Source organism: Anabrus simplex, chromosome 11 (genome assembly GCF_040414725.1).
Source record: "Anabrus simplex isolate iqAnaSimp1 chromosome 11, ASM4041472v1, whole genome shotgun sequence".
In the NCBI taxonomy this organism is placed as follows: domain Eukaryota; kingdom Metazoa; phylum Arthropoda; class Insecta; order Orthoptera; family Tettigoniidae; genus Anabrus; species Anabrus simplex.
This window is the reverse complement of record NC_090275.1, coordinates 122,767,719-122,790,577: the sequence shown is the minus strand read 5'-3', so window position 1 is coordinate 122,790,577 and position 22,859 is coordinate 122,767,719. Positions and strand designations below refer to the sequence as shown.

The 22,859-nt window shown below is 38.6% G+C and overlaps 1 protein-coding gene across 1 annotated transcript in view; it reads left to right on the top strand.

The window, feature by feature from the left end:
* Positions 1 to 15,980, top strand: part of Gas41 (YEATS domain-containing protein 4 Gas41) — a 60,408-nt gene extending 44,428 nt beyond the window's left edge. Inside the window, exon 4 of the mRNA XM_067155897.2 lies at positions 14,599 to 15,980. Coding sequence (XP_067011998.1) covers positions 14,599 to 14,762 — 164 coding nt within the window. The 3' untranslated portion in view covers positions 14,763 to 15,980. The remainder of the gene's footprint in view (positions 1 to 14,598) is intronic.
* The last annotated feature ends 6,879 nt before the right edge of the window (positions 15,981 to 22,859 follow it).

Here is a 22,859-nt window from a genome sequence, read left to right as displayed (position 1 = left end):
ATATATATATACTTGTACAAACGAACAAAGAAATTCTCATGCAGTATGGAAGCCACTCAGGTTTGTATTTTGAAATTTGACAAATATTGAGGACACATACTAATTAAATACACAGTCTAACGTAAATGGTCAGTTGGCACTTGTTTATAAGCATAAATTGCTTTCCCGCTGTTGTTTGACAATGGACTTGCATTGAGTTACTGCAGGAAACACTGAGTTATATGAAACCACACTATAGTCCCGTTAATCCAAAAGTCCGGTTAATCCAAATTGAAATATTCAATTTAAAAAAAACTTCTCCTTATTGAAATGAAAGAACATATTATAGAATGAAGATTTACTTGCATTTTATTAGTCATATTCTACTAGAATAACTTAATGTAAACATAATTACACATCATAAACCATCAATCACTGGTCGTTTATCTTTACAAAGTCTGTTAGTTTCTTTTGCCGTAGTGACTGGAACCTACTCGAAGATGCAGTGTTAAACCAGTGTCCCATAAACATCACATCAGTGGGCGTAGCAGCAGAGTGTTGCTCAACGTAGTGTTTGGCAAGTTCTAAGGCAGCCACAGCATCTGAATGTGATACTAGTTGTTCATTTTGGTCTTCTTCGTCGTCAACTCCAGATTCTTTCTCCACCATAGCTACAATTTCTTGGTCTGTTTGTAATTGATGACAGTCAGCTTCCATCCACTCGCTAATGTCATTTTCATTGGCTTCCTCACACCCAGGAAGTTGTTGAATGATTTCAAGGAGTATTGAATTTTCACGACCGCATTGTAATAGAAATAGACTTTCAACGTATTAGGTCGTGTTACGTACATGCAGTACGTGTTGAAGAGATGTTTGACATTTGCAACGCTTCCACTGGACTCTCGATGAATGCGAGACTCGGCCACAATTTATTCCACGTTTTCCTTATGAATTGCTCACTAACACCCTCCCATGCCTCTGCTGCCCAGTAAACCCTGTCCTTTACATTCAGGTTCTTCAGTTTTTGAAGAATAATAAGTGAACTGTCATTCTCAATCACCTATCTGAGAAGTTTTCATTTCTACACAAGTTTTACGTTCTGCAGAACGCCCTGGTCCATTGACTGCAATATCGACGTAACATTAGGATTACAAGTTGTCCATTTCATGACCGTATCAATGAATATGATCAAGAAGTTAGTAAAATAACCACCTAATCGATACTTTATTAATAAAGTATCGATTAATTTATTAATAAAGTATAAAGTAATAAAGTATTATTAATTAAGTATCGATTAGGTGGTTGGTAACATTAGGAGGCAAAAAAAATTGCTCTTATTTCACCGCAAGTTAATTCAGTCACTGCTGGGTGTGATGGATCATTGTCAATTAAGAGCAATGCCCGAGAAGGCAAACCACTTTTTACACTAAAACTTTTTACTGAGGGAACAAACTGTTTTTCAAACAATTCCTTGAAAAGTTGTGCATCCATCCATGCCTTTCTTTGATTTCTGTAGTAAACTGGAAGAGTGTTCATGTTACAGTTTGTAACTGCCCTTGGTTTGCTGATAACCATTAGGAGCAATTTATTTGTTCCTGCAGCATTACTACATGCTAATACAGTAACACGTTCCTTACTCATCTTAAACCCAGGTACACGAGACTCCTCCGCAAATGCAAGGTTTTTACTGAGAAAGGCCTTGAAATTTAAACCCGTTTCATTGGCGTTATACACTTGTTGCGGTGAATAATTTCCTAATGCTACCAAGTCCTTAAATTCCCTGATGTAATCTTCTGCAGTGGCATAATCATCTGATAACTGTTCTCCCGTTATTGTTAACTGACGTATTCCATGCCTTTTCTTCCATCTATCGAACCATCCAATATTGGTAGTGAACGAAACATCTCCTTTCAATACCGTACTTAAATGACGCACCTTTTCTTGAACAAGAGGTCCACTTGATGGAGTATCTTTTTGCCTCTCCTGTGAAAACCATAAATAAAGCGCTTCATCAAGTTTATCAAATTTGGACACTTTTGATGGTTGGAAGATTTTAAGGATGCCTGTTGACGATGCTGTAAAAAACTGTTCTATTTTAGAACGGTTTCTCTTCCAGTCGGAAATCGTAGCTTTTCCAACACCAAACTCCCTTATCCAACCGTTTCAGCACTTCAAGTTTTTCTTTGAGAGTACAAGACCTGTGATTTTGTTTGCTTGCCATTTTCAAGCCTTAACTTTTCGAATTTATCACAGTATAGCCCTTCAGTACTGTGGCATGCTGCGGTGAGTCACGTGTTCACGTTCTGCAGTGCTACCACTGAGAGAGCGGCAGAACTATTAAATAAATATCACAAGCAGCTCTTTGCATACCGGGCACAATGCAAAAGTGTACCCGTTACTGTATTTTACCAGTTTTAGGAGACAAGTTTTAACCTACAGGTTCTTAACTACCCTACTGTAATTTTATACGGTATTTTGTTAATGTAACCGCTAAAACAGTATGCACTGTACTGTATTGTAGAAACTATTTTCCTCAGACGGTTGAGGCGCTGGCCTTCTGACCCCAACTTGGCAGGTTTGATCCTGGCTCAGTCCGGTGGTATTTGAAGGTGCTCAAATACGTCAACCTTGTGTAAGTAGATTTACTGGCACATAAAAGAACTCCTGTGTGAGAAAATCCTGGCATCTAGGCGTCTCCGGAAACCATAAAAGTAGTTAGCGGGACGTAAAAACAATAACATTATTATTAGGAAATATATTGCAGTTAATCAGAAAATTTTGTAATCCGAGCAGACTCCGTTACCAATTACTTCGGATTAACAAGAGACTACTCTATACCACAGAACCCACTGTTTGCAAATAGCTACTTGCATGAAGCTTCAGAACGGTCATATCCACTTGATGTGTAAGTATCATCCTCATCCTCAATTTCATAACCTAGTTTTCTCTATATTTCAAGCACTTGAATTAGATATGCTAAATATAGTGGAACGTTGGATTGCGAGCATAATTCGTTCCGGCAACGTGCTTGTAATCCAAAGCGCTTGTATATCAAAGCAAATTTTCCCATAAGAAACAATTGAAACGCAGATAATTCATCCTCAGCACAAAAATATTTATTCGCATAACATTTCTAAAACAAAATATAACGTAAAACAAATTAACTGCACTTTACCTTACAATAGAATCATTGTTGATGTGAGGGAGGTGACATGAGAAGAGTTACTGTGTGGCACGAATTTCACTAACGGAATCACTGCTGTCTGTTGGCTCACTGGAATGGTTATCTTTTCGCGTAACTTTAACAAGGAACCTGTCCAATGACTGTTGCTTTTGCCTCCTTTTGAGGATTTCACGAAAATGTGACATTGCATTGTCATCGAACAGATTCATTGCTTGCACTGCTACAGCCTTATTCAGGTGTGTTTATCTACAAAATTTTGCACCGTTTCCCACATTTTGCACTTCTCCCAAATCTCAGTTAAAGTGCGAGTTTCCATTGACTTTTCCTCCTCTTCTTCCCTGGACAAGATCTCCATAACCTCTTATTGTTCGCGATGCAGGTCCATCAGTTTGTTGGTGGTGAATTCCTGGCTATGTTCTTCCACCAGCTCTTGAATGTCCACGTCATTCACTTCCAGTCCCTTGGTCTTCCCTAAGGACACAATTTCATTGACAATTGGCAGCTCTTTGTCACCGACAATCCCCTCAATTAAAAATAGGAGAGGATTTCCACCAATCAATACTTATTTAGATAAGTATTGATTGGTGGAAATCCTCTCCTATTTTTAATTGTGCAATTGTCAATACGGAAATGAAAATTATAGATTACGAAATCCCCTCAATGTCACGTCCAAGAACACAGTCAGGCCACGGCTTTTCCCAGGCGGAAGTGAGAGTTCTCTTGGTGATCCCATCCCACACTTCATAGATGATCTTCAGACAGTTCACGATGTGGAAATGATTTCTCCAAAACTCACGGAGGGTAAGGTTTGTTCCTTCGGTCACTTAGTTTAGTTTAGTTTAGTAATGTTTTATTTTACCTGGCAAGATTAAGGCCTTCAGGCCTTCTCTTCCATCTAACCAGGAACTGAAATATACATATATTGCATTGTAATACAATAACTAAATCTAATACAAATTAAATTAATAATAATACAAGAATGGTGAGATTACATTAAGATGAAATGAATTAAGATTAAATTAATAAATTAAGATTAAATAAATCAGATATAAAAGGGATAAATTCTTAAAACTAATATCCTACATGTAAAAAAAAAAGGCAGTACATAACATTTGATTTTAAAGACAAATCGGATAAAAATTTTAGACTCTCTACCAGGACATCCATAACAATAGAATGGTTGTAAGTAGCAGCATCAAGTTTACAGATGATCCTTACTGGTGCATAAAATGTCTCCAAAGTGCTTCCTTGAAAGTGTGAATAGCGCTTAACCCCCTGATATTTTCGGGAAGGAGGTTCCACTCATGGCAGGCAATTACTGTGAATGATTTATCATAGATGGCAGTTCTGTGGGTAGGTAAAGCAAGGATGGAATTATTAGTGGATCTGGTGTTAAGACTGTGATAAGAGGATAAGTATTTGAAATATGAAGTAAGGTAAAATGGTTGTGAAGAATGAAGGATTTTATGGAGATGGCATAGGGAATGCACAGTGCGACGGATCTCTAATCGGGGCCAAGATAGATGGTTATATGAAGGAGTTACGTGGTCATAGTACCGTAGGTTACAGACGTATCTCACACAAGCATTTTGACCACGTTGTAATCTGCTCAATAACTTGCCTCGAGCGTCTCTATAAATCGCGTCACAATAGTCGAAATGAGGGAAAACCAGACTTTCTACCAACATTTTTTTGAGTTTTTCAGGAAATAAGTATTTATAACCGCGCAGCATGTGCAATGCAGAGAATATTTTCTGGGTGATGTTCGTGATATGCGTTTTCCATGACATGTCATCATCGAAAGTAATGCCTAGGACTTTTACTGATGACGTGAATGGTATGTTAGTATTACACAACCTTATAGATGGAATCTCTGGTCGATTGACCTTCGTGAGTAGTTTTGGGTATCCAAGGATGATGGCTTGCGTTTTAGCTGGGTTTAACCTAAGCCCACATCTCAAAGACCAAGAAGAAAATGATGTTAGATCCTGATTGATTTTGTCTATGGCCAAAAGTATTAGATTTGGAGATGTATGGAGGTACATTTGTACATCATCAGCATAAATATGGTATTTGCAATGCGTTAGGTTTTGGGAGACATCATTAATGTAAATAGAAAAAAGAAGAGGTCCTAACACTGACCCTTGGGGCACACCACACTGCACAGACCGCCAAGTTGATTTGTTTATTCTATCTGTAACACACTGCCGACGGCCATGCAGGTAGGAATGCAACCAAAGGAGGGCGCTGTCCGAGAAATGGAGGGAATACAATTTCGAGAGCAAAATGTCAATGTCAACAGAGTCAAAGCTTTGCTCAAATCTAGGAGTATTAAAACTGTCACTTCCTTGTTGTCCATAGCTTCTCGGATGTCTTCTGTGACCTTCAGTAGTGCCGTTGTAGTACTGTATGCTTGACGAAAACCAGATTGTAGTGGGTCAAATAAGTTGTAAGTCGTCATGTAGTCTGTTATTTGTCTATGAGCGATGAACTCTAGCGCTTTGGATAAAGCAGAAAGTATGCAGATGGCTCTGTAGTCAGATGGTTCAGAAGGGGAAACTACTTTTTTTAGAGGACGTATAATGCCCGCTTTCCATATTTCAGGAAATGTGCTGTCTACAAGGGAAGAGTTAAATATGTTAATTAGTGTAGGTAATATCACATCCAGAATAATTTTTATCATCTCTATTCCTATCCTGTCATTTCCTTTTGCCGTTGATGTTATCCGATTTATAGCAAACCTGACTTGTGAGTGGGTTGCTGGACGGAAGTAGAAGTTTTCTCTATCTGTTCGCGTCTTTGCATAATTCCCGTCTAGAACTTCCTGTTTCAGCGCTGCATTTAATGTGCAGTTAGATGAAAAATGATCGTTCAGTTTTTCCAAGGGTATATTTATTTCGTCATCGTCTCGTCCTTTGGTAATTCCAAAGCTCTTTATGGATTTCCACAACACAGCTGTTGAAACATTTGGTTGAATTAAACTGTGAGCGTGTCGTAGTTTCGCATTTCTAATCTGTTGGGTCGTAGCGTTTCTCAGTCTCTTATAGTTCAGTAGATTGTCAGGAGTGCAATGTTTCTTAACTTGTCTATAAGTAGCATCGCGTTCAGCCATTAGTGCTCTAATCTCATCTGAGAGCCAGGGAGCTGGCTTCCGCGTAACTCGAGCCTTCTTTTCAGGGGCGTGTCTATCATACAGTTCAGTCATATGTTGATTGAAGAGAGTCACTTTGTCATTTATGTCTTTAAGTTTAAATATGTCATGCCATGGCACTGCAACTGCGTCTTGTAAAAGTTTAATCTTATCAATTCTTTGTAGATCTCTATATGAAATTATTTTTGATTTGAACTTGGGACTTTTAATAGAATAGGCCATAAATATAGCATCATGTCGCGATATACCCGGGACACTAATTTGACCGTGATGAAGAACTAATTCAGGTTGGTTAGTGGCAATGAGATCAATTAAGGTGTGTGATGTGTCTGTGTGATGTGTAGCGTTGAGAGGGAGAAACGTTAAATTGCCAGCTTTAAATGAAGTTAAAAGTTGGGTTGTCTGAGGAGAGTTAGGTTCAAGAAGGTTTATGTTAAAGTCGCCCATTATAATTATATTTGAGTAATCAGTGACTAAATCTTGTATTTGAGTCTCTAGATCGCATAAAAAACCCGCTTTCGGTGGCTTATATACTACACCCAGAAGACATTTAACTTCACTCACAGTTATTTCCAGGAACATGAACTCAGGTTTTCGCTCGTAAGGACCTGGAGACCTACAGATTATTTTAGGGCGTAAGCTGGTCATAATATACGCAGCGGTACCCCCGGAGGGCTTATTTAATCTGTCGGATCTAAGAAATATATAACCCGCCATCTGCAGTCTTTCTATTGCGTGATGTGGTTTTAACCAAGATTCAGAGATTAATATTGCGTGGAAACTGGGAGGCATAAATAGGGCTTTTATTTCGTCCATTCGCGCCTCCGCAAGGAGACTTTGAGCGTTTATATGGCAAATCTTTAAAGCATTACTGTACGGAGAAAGCTGGTGGTTAATGACGTCCCTTGTCGACTGGGAATGGCAAGAAAGCTCAGATGACAATAGGTGTATGTTGCCTGCACAGCTGGTTCCAGCGACATTGGGGGAGGTTGGAGTAAGTGAAAGGTTTTGAGGAATGTTTGCAAGGAAGAGGGGAGCCTGTTCGTTTGTCTCAAGTTCGTTATCAGGGGGACTGTAAATTACGTTGTTCTCCATTATATTGGAGATGATTATGACAATAATGGGAATGAAATGGAAATAACAATTTACAGCGATCAATACGATAATGGCAATGTGTCAATAATGTAAGTGGAAATAAACACGACAAAAATAAGGCACTGAACCCAGTCTACCGCTACTAACACCAATCTACCACTACGGCAAGCAAAAGTAAGCTATATTACTAATTACGTTCTAATAGAGAGTTAAAGTTAAAAATTACGGTATACTACAAGGTTAACTCTAAAATTAAACTACAATAGAAAGTAACAAAATGTTATGATCATTTCTCCCGCATATCACTTTAGTTCATTTAACTGTTCCATAGTGCACACTTTAAACTTATTTGATCCTATTTTTATATTGATTACTCCATCAATGCTCCATACCTGGCGTACACCGAACCTCGAAATTGCCTCCTTGAGGACTGCGAGTCTTGTTGCAGTCAGATCCTCTCTTATTGTGACCGCCGTTCCCTTAAGGCCTCTTTTCTTGTGGAAGATTTCACTCCGCTTACGGTAGGAAACGAATTTCACTATCAGAGGTCGTGGCTTCGCACCCAGTCGTCTTCCAATGCGATGGCTCCTGTCAATGTCCCGAAGGTCAAGGTCGACACCAAGATCTCTTGCGATGCTTATTGCGATGACATCGGGATCTTCTCCTTCCTTTTCCGGAATGCCGAAAATACGGATACTTTGCCGGCGCTGGTATTGCTCCAGTTCATCTTGCTTGTTTTTAAAGTCGCTTTTGATTTTTACAAGTTCCTTGTCCTTAGCCTGAAGCTGATCTTGTAATAGTTTGACACTTTCCTTGTATTCCGCTCTTAGTTCCTGGAGGTGCAACATTAGGGGCTGTAACTGTTCGGCTACGGCTACGGCCTGCTTAACGAGTTCTTGTATGCTGGCGCCATGCGGCGGGCTGGCTTGGGGAAGCTTCTTAGGAGCCATTATGACAACTTAGTAGTAGAACACTGCTAGTTTACTGTAGTTAGCTGCACACGTTGAACTTCAGCACGAATGTAATAACGTCTTTATCACTTCAAGCACGTTGAACTTCAGCACGAATGTAATTCTTTATCACTTCAAGCACTATATCACCTGCAATTTACAATTTTTGCGAGAGAAAGTTTGCGCGCGACTAGCAGCTAGCGGCCATTTTCCTTTGCATCACTTCAAAGCATCGCTGAAATAGTGCTTTGGTGTATAGCTTCTTGAAGTTTGAAATGACTTGCTGATCCATAGGCTGGAGAAGTAGAATAGTGTTGGCAGGAAGGAACTTAACCTTAATGAATTTTAATTCCTCCAGCAGGTCCTCCTCAAGGCCTGGAGGATGAGCAGGAGCATATTCCATAACCAGCAAGACTTTGAGCGTCAGATTATTTTCTGAAAGATATTTCTTCACTACAGGACCAAAGACCTTGTTCATCCATTCAACGAAGAAAATAAGAGCGACCCAAGCCTTAGTGTTGGACCTCCACCATAACATTTAACTGGCTCTTCTGCACCTTGCATTTCTTGAAGGCTCATGGATTGTCGGAATGATACACAAGCAGGAGCTTTACTTATCCTCGCTCACATTACCACACAATAACAGGGTTAAACAGTCTTTCATGGGCCTGTGACCGGGCATTGAATTCTCATCTGCTGTAATGTAGATCATCTTAGGCATCATTTTTCCAAAAAAAGTCCCGTTTCATCGCAGTTAAAAACTTGCAGTCGCAGGTAACCCTCTGTAACAATGAGCTTCTGGAACTCGGCAGTGAATACCTCAGCTGCCTTAGCATCCAAATTGGAAGACTCCCCGTGCCTAACAACACTATGGATGCTACTTCTCCTCTTAAAGTTATCAAACCATCCTCTGCTGGCCTTGAAGGTTTCTTTGACTTCTGTTGACGTACGTGAACTACATGGTAATTTACTTACGAGGTTGGCGTACAAGGTCTTTGCCTTCTTGTAGATTAAATTCTCGGTCACAGTATTGCCTGCTAGCTGCTTATCATTTATCCAAACAAGAAGCAACTTTTCTACATCTTCCAGAACATGTGGAGGTTGCTTTGATACTCTTGTGATTCCTTTTTTGCTGCATCTACCCCTTTTATTTCTCTTTCTTCTTTAATTGTGTGCAAATCGTTGACATAGACTTGTTATAAAATCTTGCGATATCAGCCACTCGCATACCTCGTTCATGCTTTTCGATCATTTCCTTCTTAACTCCCATCGTAATCATCTCCTTCTGACTGAATTCCTTTTTAGCCTTCTGTTCATTCACTAGGTCCATCGTTGCAGAGCAGTTATAACACTGATCAATAAAACAAAACATGTACACTTGTACGGTGTTGACTATGCGAGCGAGGCTCGCCAACTGATGTCCAGCACGGGAGATGATTACACACACTCACCCAGGAAAGAGAGAGGCAGGGGGAGGGGAAAACAAAGGCACAGGGGAGGGGGAAATGTAGGCACACGTGATACTTGTATTGCGTAACCTCACTTGCTTGTCAAGTTACAATCTATTTAAAATGTTTGCTCGTCTTGCAAAACACTCGTAGACCAAGTTACTTGCATGCCGAGGTTTCACTGTATTTTCAAGAATGCCGCAGACAAGCCTGCCTCTTGAACAAATACACTCTCTTCCTGTCTGCATGTAGATACTTTCCTGCTCACTTGACAGCTAAGGGTGAACGATGACACAGCCACGTACAACTGTGTGCCTTGAAAGAAGACCTCTCGACTTAGGCTCATAACTAGTACATTTAATGGTTCCTAAAAATATCCAGCAGTACAGGGTTATTCAAAAAGGAGGAACAGATTTCAAACATTTATTTCTTCCAAACTACGAAAAGTAGAACCACAACTCCAACGTTCCTGGACAGACAAAGGTTTAAAATTTGACCATTCCATGTAGAAGCGCCGCTGTTGCAAGTTCCAATCCCGGCTGCATTGTGCGCAGTGCGCTGGTGCTTGTTAAAGTTGGAGTGTAAGCAAATGGCGACACAACGGGCAAAAGCATTTTGTGTGCTGCAGTTAGCAAAACTAGAGTCCATTATTGGAATTCAACGTGCTTTTCACCACCAGTTTAATAACCAACTACCTCGGCATAAGCAGATTTACCAGTGGCATCGAACGTTTGTTGAAAATGGTTGCATCTGCAAAGGGAAAAGCATGGGGCATCCATGCACATTGAATCAAAATGTTGAGCGTATTTGGGCAGTTTACAACAGGAGGCCAAAGAAATCCACAACACGAGAAAGCAAGGAACTTAACATTCCTCAACCAATGGTATGGCGAGTTCTGAAATACGTCTGCACCTGAAGGCATACAAACTGCAGTTATTGCAGAAATTGCACCCAGACGACTACAGCAAAAGTTACGACTTTTGCATTAGCATGCTAGAAGATATGGAAGAAGACAATTTTTCTGAATGATTAATTTTTTCAGATGAATGCACTTTTCATCTTTCCGGTGATGTTAATCAGCATAACGTTAGAATTTGGGCAGGTGAAAATCCTATGGCAGTTATTGAACATCATAGAGATTCGCTGAAGGTGAACGTCTTCTGTGCCATATCTGTAGAGAAAGTTTATGGACCTTTCTTCTTCATGGAAAAAACTGTGACAGGACTGACCTATCTACACGTGCTTCATAACTGGCTATTCCTTCAAATGGAAGATGATTCCGATAACTTCACCTTCATACAAGATGGTGCTTCACATCATTTTTCTCAGCACATTCGACGTTACCCAAATGACACCATTCCAGGACATTAGATTGGAAGAGGAGGAGCAAAAGATAACCTTCATCGCATGTGGCCTCCCAGATCTCCAGACCTCACTCCTTGTGAATTTTATCTGTGGGTGTTATTCCCCCTATGCCTGACACTGTTGAAAGTTTGTGACATCGAATTGTTAAGGCTGTGAATTTGATAACTAGAGACCACCTAATTCGTATGTGGCAAGAAATGAGCCACCGTTTTGATATTTGTCGTGTAACACACGGTGCTCGTTTTGAAACCTTACAAAAATGAAAATTGAATTTTTTTCACTTTCCAGGAACATTGGAATCGTGTTTCTGTCTTTTGTAGTTTGGAAGAAATTAATGTTTGAAATCTGTTCCTTCTTTTTGAATAACCCTGTATTCTGGTGAACTCACAGCTTACTGAAATGGTGGCTTCTATTTCTAGGCACAGTTAAAACATGAGCCTATAGATTCTGTGAGGTCTGTCGGCAGCTATGCAATTATTTTGCAGGTTATAAATTTCACTTTTTGTCCGTATTGAAGATCTACTTGTGATACAAATTCTTATCATTTTGTTGAGTTCCACCTATACAGTACAATAATAAGGTAATTAGAACTTATATATTTATTAAATTGTTAATATGGTACATGTTTCACTCCTTTTTGTGAGCATCATCAGCCAATTATCATTTACTTAAGGTTATATAAGATCGTGAATCTATTCTATTGGGTTAAAATATGCTTTGTAAACCTGATTGACAAATCTTATAATATTTTACAAGTCGCATAACAATAAAATTATGTCTTTAAGTTAAAACATATTTGTCTAAAATTTATTAACAAAACTCATCCGGTGAACATCCTTTAAAATCATTTTAAAACCTTTTGAGATCTGGCTAATTGTATTGATACAATGTTGTTTGACTTGTATGATTGTCGTTGAAACTTCGTTAACTATATTAACAATTTTCTACATTTGATAATTGTCTACGTTATGAACATTTGACTTGTTCTCGATGTTGCTGGAGTAACTTTTGTACAAAATGCATTGGTATGGACCCTATGTTGTCAATACGGGAGTATTGTTTATCAACAAACTTGTTGGTGAAATGAAAACTTCGTCGCCATAAGACCTATCTGTGTCGGTGCGACGTAAAGCCCGTAGCAAAAAAAAAAAAAATGAAAACTTTCTAATGTGAGGTAGAATTTGAATGGATCTCATACGTTCCCAAATTGGGCTTGTTGGTATATCTGTAATGAAAGATAAAAAATATGTTTATGGTTTTGATTATAATTGTGTATAAATTTCTTATCGAAAGAATTGTCACTTACTTTTCCTGCTGCTGCATAATTGTCTTGTGCTACTCACAGCCTCTTGAGAACTATTTGTTGTTCTGTGTGCACTCCTTGTATTATATGAGTGAGTGTGGATGAGTTTGCATTTTGGTGGTGAGTGGGAAGGGGAAGTGAAGTTAGGCGGTGCATTGATGGTTGTAGTAGATTGTGGAGGGGACTGCCTAGGAGAAGTAAGGGGAGGAGTTGAGTTTGTTTGCGTCAATAAGCCATTAACTTTAGTTAGAATAAAATGTTTATAGAATATATTTATATCAGATTTAAGCATTTGTATTAATTCTGGAATTGTACTAAGGTGGGGTTCTTTATATCAGTTTCGTCGTTTAGCTTTTTATTCTTGTTGTATTGCTGATCTAACTGAATGTATATATTTTCCAATTCCGTCATTTCTTTTCCCTTTTTTACTCTCCTTAAAATTCTTATATCCCTTTCAATAGTTGTAAAACTGTGTCCAGTTTCTTGCATGTGTGCACCCATTGCAGAATGTTTCTTGTGTTTCGCTGCATTTACATGCTCAAGATATCTTATCATAAAGCTACGGCCAGTTTGGCCAACATACGAATGATTGCACTCTGCACACGCAAGCCTATATATTCCAGATGCTTGATATTGATTGCTATTTATATTAACTTTATTGTGATTGGAAAATATATTTCGGTTTGTGTTTTGGGTTTTGAAGGCAATGTTAATATCTCATTTTTTGATGGTATTAGTGACTTGCTATACAGCTGGGTTAATAAATGTAAAAGTTGCAAATTTGGATTTCTTATTTTTATCTGGTATGAGATTTGTGGCCAATTTTATTTTCACCTTATTAATGATCTTGTTAATCATCTCTATTTTATAACCATTATTGATTGCCAGGTCCTTTATAAAATTAACTTCTTTCTTTAAACTCTTATTTGTTTGTGGAATTTTGAGGGCTCTATAAACCAAACTTAAAAATGCCGCCTGTTTGTTAGAATTGGGGTGGAGTGACTCGTTCTTAATTGTTTTTGGAGTAAACGTTGGTTTTCTATAAATCTGGAAATCAAATTTATTTCCTGCTCTCTTTACATTTATATCTTGAAAACTTAGCGAATTGTTGCTTTCATCTTCTTTAGTGAATTTTATGTTACTGACTAATTTATTTTAAAAAATCCAAAATTTTATCACTATTATTCAGTTTACTGTCTATGATAACAAACGTGTCATCCATGTATCTCAGCCAAAGATTTAGTCCTTTTATGTTATTCAAAATTTTAACATATTCTAAATGATCCATATAAATGTTACCCAGTATACCTGATGCAGGGCCACCCATTCCCAAGCACATTTGATGATATATCTTTTGATTAAATGTAAATTAATTATTATTAAAATGAACCTCAATACATTTATGAATTCTTCAATTTCACTCCTACTTAATTTGCTGTGACTGAATAAATTGAGTTTGATTGTATTAATGGTTTCATTAATCGGTATGCAAGGGTACTTGTTAGTTATATCATATGAACACATTTTATGATGCGGTTGTAGTTCGAATTTATTAAGCTTATCACAGAATTCTGTTGAGTTATTGATTGTAGAATTATTGTAAAATTTATAGTGCTTTTTTTAAAAATATGTATAAATTTAGAAGTCTTATACGTTGGGCTATTCATGCAGTTGATTTTAGGTTGCATAGGTATATTAACTTTGTGGACTTTTGGCATAGCTTCTGGCACTCTAGTTCATTAAAAAGGAAAGACAAGTTTTTAAACAATTTCTTTAGATTCCGTTGAATTTTGATTGTAGGATCTTTCTGTATTACCGAATAGGCTCCATTTGAAAAAATTCTTCAGTTTTCTTATTGTAATCATGCTTATTTAAAATAAAATAAAAAGGAGTGAAGCATGTACCATATTAACAATTTAATAAATATGTAAGTTCTTATTACGTTATTATTGTATTGAATGGGTGGTATTCAACAAAATTATAAGAATTTGTATCACAAGCTATATAATTAAGGACCCATAGTTTCTACAGGCAGCATCTCCAATGTGTTAAAGTTACACATATTTTTTCTACCATAATTTAGCCTGTAACATGACTAAGAAAATGTTAATTTCTTGTTCTAGTTGAAGAGAAGAAAGAGAAGACTCTCCAGAACATCTTAAATGCAAAGAGTAAAATTCAACAAGAGATCAACGATGTGAGGGAAAAACTGAAACTGGCCAAGGAAGGTATCGCCAGGTTCAAGACGGAAATAGCTAAAAGTCAGACGAGTGCATCTTCAAGCTAAGGAAGAGTTATTAAATTTATAAATATAATGGAACAGTTAACTGAACATTGCAGCCTCTAAGTACTGTAATCTGGCTGTGTAGGGTGGGCCAGAAGACTTCTTGTGACATGTATTCAATATTAATAAACTTGTTAGTATCATTGTCATTATACGTAGCCCATGGCGGCTTGTCTGTCTAGGTGTGAAAAGTAAGGTGTGAGACAACCCTATCCCCTTGCTTAATTCATTTACCATATGAGGCCGAAATACCTGGTAACTGCCAGTTTAATCCAATGGCATCTCGAGGTTCTTGGTATCTGCATAGCTCCGTACTTGGTTCTTGTTGATTTAATTGGTGAATCTACAAATGATCTATTGCTTTGTCAGTATTTACTTCACCTCATTTGCGCATTATCCTCAGTTTCTCTCCCCTCTGTTACAACAAGTTTGTTGCACTCATAGTACAGGCTCCGTCTTCTTGGCTTCCACGTCCTGTACCGAGATAGTGCAGGAGAGTTCCACGTACCTTTTAAATTTCTGGCGCCTCCGAGGACAGCAGCTGTTAGTGCTAATTGTTGTATACAGTATAAGATGAAACTCACTGAGGAGTTTGTAGAGTCAGTTGGTGTGTATCCCATCTGGTTGATCTCATTGCCTTGGTAAACCTCTATCTGTGACAGCTGTTGGGGATTCAAGCAGCCTTCAGGCAAATATTACAACCAGCGTGACTTTCAGTGGCCATGACAGCAACTAGTATGGCCTAGGTTTGTTTCAGTCAGTCTATATATGTCAACAAGTGAAGATTCTGACATGTATTTGTTTTACGTGTTGCAGAGGAAGACAGAACTGAAATAATTCATGTTTATCCTTGATTGGTTGAAAGATCACACTATTTTAGAATTCATTATTGCTGTTTTCAGTTTTGTAGAGTTTCGGATGAAATAAAATTAAATCTTTATTATGTGTACAAAGCAACGGATTTTCACATTTTTAGTTTTACCGTAGCTCCATTATTGCTCAACAACTAAATGGCTGTGATGCTATCTGCATAGTCAATGATGCAATTGGTAGTGAGGGTGAGACACTGCCTAGCCAGGCAACAGCAGCGTAAACTGATGCATTGAATCTGTGATCACAGCCTGATCCGAATTAAGTCTTCAGACAGTTCGTGCTGCTGTTAAAAGCGCTTCCAATAAACCTGCTGACATGATTATCTGCAGTTCAATACAATAAACTTTTCCATCAGATGCATTTAATGTCTTGTGTCCATAAATCGGCCAATTTTCACCAAATTTCACCTTATTCCCTGCAGTGAACTCCTAGCTGAACTTCCTATGTTAATGGAATGCACTTGACCACTTGACAAGCACTATTTTTTTTCCTCTTTATTAAATTGCTAAAAGACTTTCACTGGTCATGCAGAACATCATCTTTGAAATAATGGAATCTGGTAACAGCTAGACTCTAATACTGACTGGACTAAGTTTTCTGTGGAACTAGACAAGTGCATTTGCTGGGTCCCTGCGTCACATAAGAACTACCAATTCTTCATTGGCGAGTTGTAATAACAGCTAAAGAATATATTCTGGGATGGAATGATGAAAGTGTATTGTACCAACACTTTCAGCAAGATGGAGACCCTGAGATAGCAACTGAACTGTTCTCCAGTTTGGACTTGTCTCTGGAGCAAATATGGACTGAAACAGTCAAAAGATGGACTTAGCCCACTTGAGCAGAAATGTATGGATTCTTCATAGAAGATCTGGAGGAAGTGCGCCAGTATGCAGAAAACATTCTGAAGTCATACCAAACCATATTACTTCTTACATCATTACTAAATCAAGAGCCCGACTCGTTGGCTGAACGGTCAGCGTACTGGCCTTCGGTTCAGAGGGTCCCGGGTTCGATTCCCGGCCGGGTCGGGGATTTTAACCTTAATTGGTTAATTCCAATGGCCCGGGGGTTGGGTGTGTGTGTTGTCTTCATCATAATTTCATCCTCATCACGACGCGCAGGTCGCCTACAGGCGTCAAATAGAAAGACCTGCACCCGGCGAGCCGAACCCGTCCTGGGATATCCCGGCACTAAAAGCCATATGACATTTCATTACTAAATCAAGAGTACCTCCTGATAAGAAACATGCTAGATATATTAGATGACAGCTTCACAACCTGAAAACAATGGCATCTCACTGATCTGACTATTCGTGTCCTTTAGATTTTGACACGGCACCGAACGATCTCATATCTTTTAAGGCTCCTGAATTTGATGGCATCGATCCTGAATTTCTGATTCATATAGGAGGAAATGTTAAGAAATGGCTGGCAGAATTCCTCACCAATGTCCTATTGACTGGTGACCTCCCATTGGAGTTTAGGAAAGTGAAGATAATTTCTATTTTGGAATCCTGGCAAACCAAGCTGCAAACTAGAAAGTTATCACCCAATAGCCCATCTCAGCTGCTGCTACAATATTTTTGAAAGGCTGGTCTATAACAGAATAAGTAGCACTATCCTAGACGATATTCTAACTGATCAGACAGGCTTCAGACCAGGATATACCTGCTGTGACTTTTCATAGAGGCATTGTACCAAAGGAAGTTGAAACCATCTGTGATGTTTGTTGATGTTAATGCTGCCTTCGACACTGTTTGGAAGTAAGGCTTAATCTACAAACTTCTACAAATTTTACCCTGCAGAACCATGGCGGAGCTTGCTAACAACATGCTGATTGATCGGAAGTTCCAGGTAATCATTGGAAGGAACATAAGCAAGGAGAGAATGCTTAACAATGGACATTAAAAATTTTAAACATTTAGGAATTTACTATTATTTCCATATGAGACATGTTTCGCCCTTCTTTGAGGGCATCATCAGTCATAGTACTACCTCAAGGCATAAATCAGGTACCTGATTTGTAATTAAATTGTAAATACTAAGATATAAAATTGACATATTACAGTGGGAAAGTCAAGAGAAAAAATGTTCAATGATGATACAGATAACAACATATCAGCCGTTGGCTGTAAATTATCAGTTGTGAAGGATAACAGCGTCAAAATGTTAGGGTATGTTCTGCAAAGGATGACTTAACATTAACATGGGGCAGTTTAAGGGAAAGATAAGTGACTTGTACTAATAGGTAAAACCACAGGGTATTTGACAGTGTCCAGCAGCAGTCGTCCATATGAAGTATTGATGTTATATTGTCAGAAATGCTGGTAACTGTTACTGAAATTTCATTAAGAAACAGTGTTCATTGAGAAAACAATGTTCATTAATAATTTGGAGTTTAAAGGGGTTATATTAACTTATTTACAGATACAGTAGTCGGCACCAATGCGTAAAACCACAGGGTATTTTAGCAGTGGTGGTCCAAAGAATAATTGACGCTACTCTATTAGAAAGTCTTAGGAAATTATAAAGTATATATATATATACATATATATATATATATATTTACATGGAAGCAGTTTGGGGAGAAAGGGTACAAAGTGTCTGGCATCAATGTTCATAACAACAATTACTTCCATCTCAGTTTGACAGCATAACTACACAGTAATATTTACGTTATTCTATTGAACAGTTGGGAAATTACAAGCTTATAATACATATTTAAAAGGGAGCAGTTTGGGGAGAAAGGATACAAAATGTCTGGCACCAATGTGCATCACATTATTTCTGCCATTGGTTGGCAATTGCAGCATTAACAAGGCAACTACACAGTAATATGCAGTTTGGTTTGACTTCAGTTCATAATTAGTGGAAAGCTAGGAAAAATATTCCAACGTATTTTCAAGATTGCCAAATGAGGTTCTATTAGGCAATAGTCGTACTGGAAGCTGTGTGGTTCGGGTTCTTGAATATGGCTCCATAAGCAGTGGTGAATTTGGCTGGCGTGGAAGGAAACTTGTTTGGGTGTCGTAATGTTTAGGAATACCGGCTGAGCTTCCTTCATCGTCACTCTACACTCAAAAACAAGTAGCTTCTCAGCAGCACATCGAATAACTTCCACTCCATCCACCACAGCTTTCTACAACACGCTAGAATCCAGCACGCACTGGCACCAACATGGCGTGCCACTACAGCTCCACTTCACAAACAGAAATGAAGATGTCTCGTCCTAGCCATGACGCTCCGACTCTGTAGTAGTGTACTTTCTCATTTAATCCCTCCACTGTGGATTATACCAAAAGCAACTCCATTCTATTTCACCAGGCCAGCATCAGAAAACAAAACCTTTGTCCCGATGTTCGTCACGTTTTCATTTAAGGCAATCATCATCATTAGTCGTTGTGCTCATTACTGAGCGTCGTGACCTCATAACTCCATCATTTCCTTGTTGCAACCTTGACAAGATGTCTCCATCCCAAGCGGTTTTCACATTCTCACACTGGTACTTTTCACATAGCATTCGTAGTTATCAAGAACTTAACAAAACTCAAAAGTGAAAGATTCTAACCCCGCAACATGTTCCCTGAAAATACAATTATCAACAAATAACTGCCGTCATTATTGCCATTCACAATGCACCATGTACCCAACGACCTTTCGTTTTGACTACACTGAATTTATGCCTAAACATTATGACTCCCAAACAAGTTTCTTTTTCCGTGGTTTCCCATTTTCACACCAGGGAAATGCTGGAGCTGTACATTAATGGAGGCCACGGCCGCTTCCTTCCCACTCCTAGCCCTTCTCTGTCCCATCATCGCCACAGGACCTATCTGTGTCGGTGCGACGTAAAGCAACTAGCGAAAAGAAAAAAAACAAAAGTTTCCTTCCATGCCAGCCAAATTCACCGTTGCTTATGGAGCCATGTTCACGAACCCAGGACTTCAACCAGACAGCTTCCAGTATGACTATCGCACTATTAGTGCAAGTCACTTATCTTTCCCTTAAACTGCCCCATGTTAATGTTAAGTCATCCTTTGTAGGATATACCCTGACATTTTGACGCTGTTATCCTAATTTATGAATCGAAGTAGTACTATGACTGATGATGCCCTCAGAGAAGGACGAAACATGTCTCATATGGAAATAATAATAAATTCCTAAATGTTTAAAATTTCTAATGTATCCCCAAACTGCTTCCATGTAAATATATATATATAAACTTTATCATTTCCTAATATTTTCTAATAGAGTAGCGTCAATTATTCTTCAGAGCACCACTGCTGGACACTGCTAAAATACCCTGTGGTTTTACGCATTGGTGCCGACTACCGTGTCTATAAATATAACCCCTTTAAACTCCAATTATTAATGAACATTGTTTTCTCAATGAAAACTGTTTCTTAATGAAATTTTAGTAACAGTTACCAGCATTTCTGATAATATAATGTCAATACTTCATATGGACCTCTGCTGCTGGACACTGTCAATAAATTATTTAGCATCCTACATATAGTATCTTCAATACGGATCAATAATGACGGGTAAAATGCCACCTGATTTGCGCTGATCTTCTGCCCTTATCAGAGTATTCCATAAGGTCTCCACGAATCCTAATCTACCTGTATGTAGGGGCCTGTCTTAAGAGGTTATAATCTGTGTGATGCTGCTGATATGAAACTGAATGTCAGTTTCAGTGGCAGAGTTCTTTATCATAGTTGGAACCCAAAATATCTTGGTGTCATCTTGTACTGAACACTGTTTTAAACCTCTTGAAGAATGGAAAGGTTGATAGGAAGCATCTTTTCAGATGCTAAAAACTTGCAAGTGGATCTCAGCTACGCGCAAGGCCTGGACTGTCCTGAACAGTATCAGACAGGTCATGGCAAGTGCAAATATTTACTACACAAGTGTACAGGCTGTCTACTCCAGACTGTGACTGCGGAGTTCCACATTGTCAGTGCCTATCATGGAAGTGAAGAATTCCTGCTGGCAACTCTGGAGGCTGTGCTGTGAATTGAGGGACTGGATATGTAGTTGTGATGCATAAGAAACCCTGCTGAGTTAATAGTTTCTTAGTTGTAACTACGTACTGTATATATTTGTATACATTTGTTGTTAAAAGTGTGTTTTAGCCGTATAGTAAATAAATAAATGTGGAGAAGCAATTAAGTTTTAAAATTTGAGTGATTCAATTTGTGGAGAAACACAGTAATCATGGTTTGATGTACACTACTGGTGAACACAGAAAGTTACTCTTGAAAGCACTAACAAATCAAGAAAAGATTTATGAGGCTAAATAGTGGAAATTTCCAGGAGGTTGAAAATTAACTACTTCAGTACGTGAAATACTTACAATGTGGAGTATTAACCCTACGGAAGTATCAGTGAAGTGCTGCTAGATCATGAAGAGGAATTGGAAGGGGTACTATAAACTCTGATAATGTAACATGTGAGAATGTTGCTTCGATAAATTGACAATTACAGTTGGCAAGATGGTATGCAGTGATAAACTCAGTATAGATTCAACAGTGAGTGGAGAGTCAGAATTAAATACTAAACGTACGTGCAGATAAGCTGAGGTATGCTATAATTCCAATATTAAAGTTAGATAAGGCCTGCAATTTCTCGTATACCTCTACAGAGAAAATATATATGATACTGGTGGCAATTCAGAACTCTCCCACAGAAAGTTCCTGTCAACTGCGTCTAAACAAGTGCTAGTCCACTGTAATGAAAGGGTGTATGGTGGTAAAGACGAACAGAACAGAATATTTATTACCACTCAACATGTGCCTATTCTTGATATGGTGATGACATACATCGTAGCACGTCCATAAAAGTATCCCATGATTTGAACACCAACACTCAAAAATGCAAAGGGAGTTCAATATATAATGCAGCTTGACCATGTTATTCCCCAATCCCTTTGCTACTACGCCCTATTTTGCAACATAATCTCCGTACAATGCTATGACCTTACGCCACCATTATGTGAGGGCCTGTATTCCTCTATGGTACCACTCGACTGGTCGACGACAGAGCCAACGTTGTTGCATCATAACTTCCCCATTATCCATTTAGTGCATCCTTCATTGGGACAAAGAGATGGAAGTCAGAAAGTGCGAGATCTAGGCTGTAGGATGGATGAGGAAGAACAGTCCACTGAAGTTTTGTGAGCTCCTGTCAGGTGCGCAGACTTGTGTGAGGTCTTGCGTTGTCATGGAGAAAGCTCTCAGTGTTTTATATTTGAATGAATAATTGTTAACCTCTTAGCCAGCCGGGACGAATAAATTCGTCTACCAATAGTTGTTACTCAATCGGGTATTGACGAGTTAACTCATATAGGGCCTTCAAAAATTGTTATATGCTGAGCGGGACATGTTATCCCGTCTCTTATTGTTGTATAGTGTAGTTATGTAATCGCATTATAGATGTCAGTAGGTTTGAGACTTGCTGCGATAGAATGCGCACCAATATTTCACTGTATTTTCTTCCGTACATAATGGCTAAGCACACTCGTTTGGATGATGAAACTATTCTTCATCTCATTGATTCAGATGACAATTCTTTGGATAGCAACGATAGCACAAGTGGTAAAAGTGACAGTGAACTAGTTTCTGAAAGTGAACAAGAGGGATAAGATATTAGCTTGCTGACAACAAGTGATGCAGCCATTTTCGCACTGGCATAGCCAAGGTAATCCTCGTGTACCTTTTACGTTTGTATCGGACAGTAAAATAAATATTGATGTAAGTGATTCCAACAAAGCGAACCCATTGTTCTATTTTAACCAGTTTACAGAGGAGGATCTAATCAAGCTTAAATGTGAGCAGACATATAGGCAGAACAATTTTTCAAAGTGCATACAGTACTGAAGCCTCGGTCGCGAGCTCGAAATTGGACTCCAACTACCATATGAGAGATAAAGTTATTCCTATCCCTTCTCATTTTTCAAGGAATAGCTCTGCCTGCTGTCATTTTTTGATGGATACAATACTTTTGCATCCATCTCTTGGCACAGGCCAGAGTAAAGTGTAGCTTCCACCAAAGTCCCTGTCTACATCCATGGCTGTGACAATATGGAAGTTGCTGGAGTATGAGTAGTGCTGAGTAATGACATTCAGAGCATGACTAGTGTATCTGAGTGTTATGAAAGGTGCTGCTCATAGGGTCAGTCGTGCTGCAATAGTACTTTCTGACCCAGTGAGGAAAGCAATGGCAA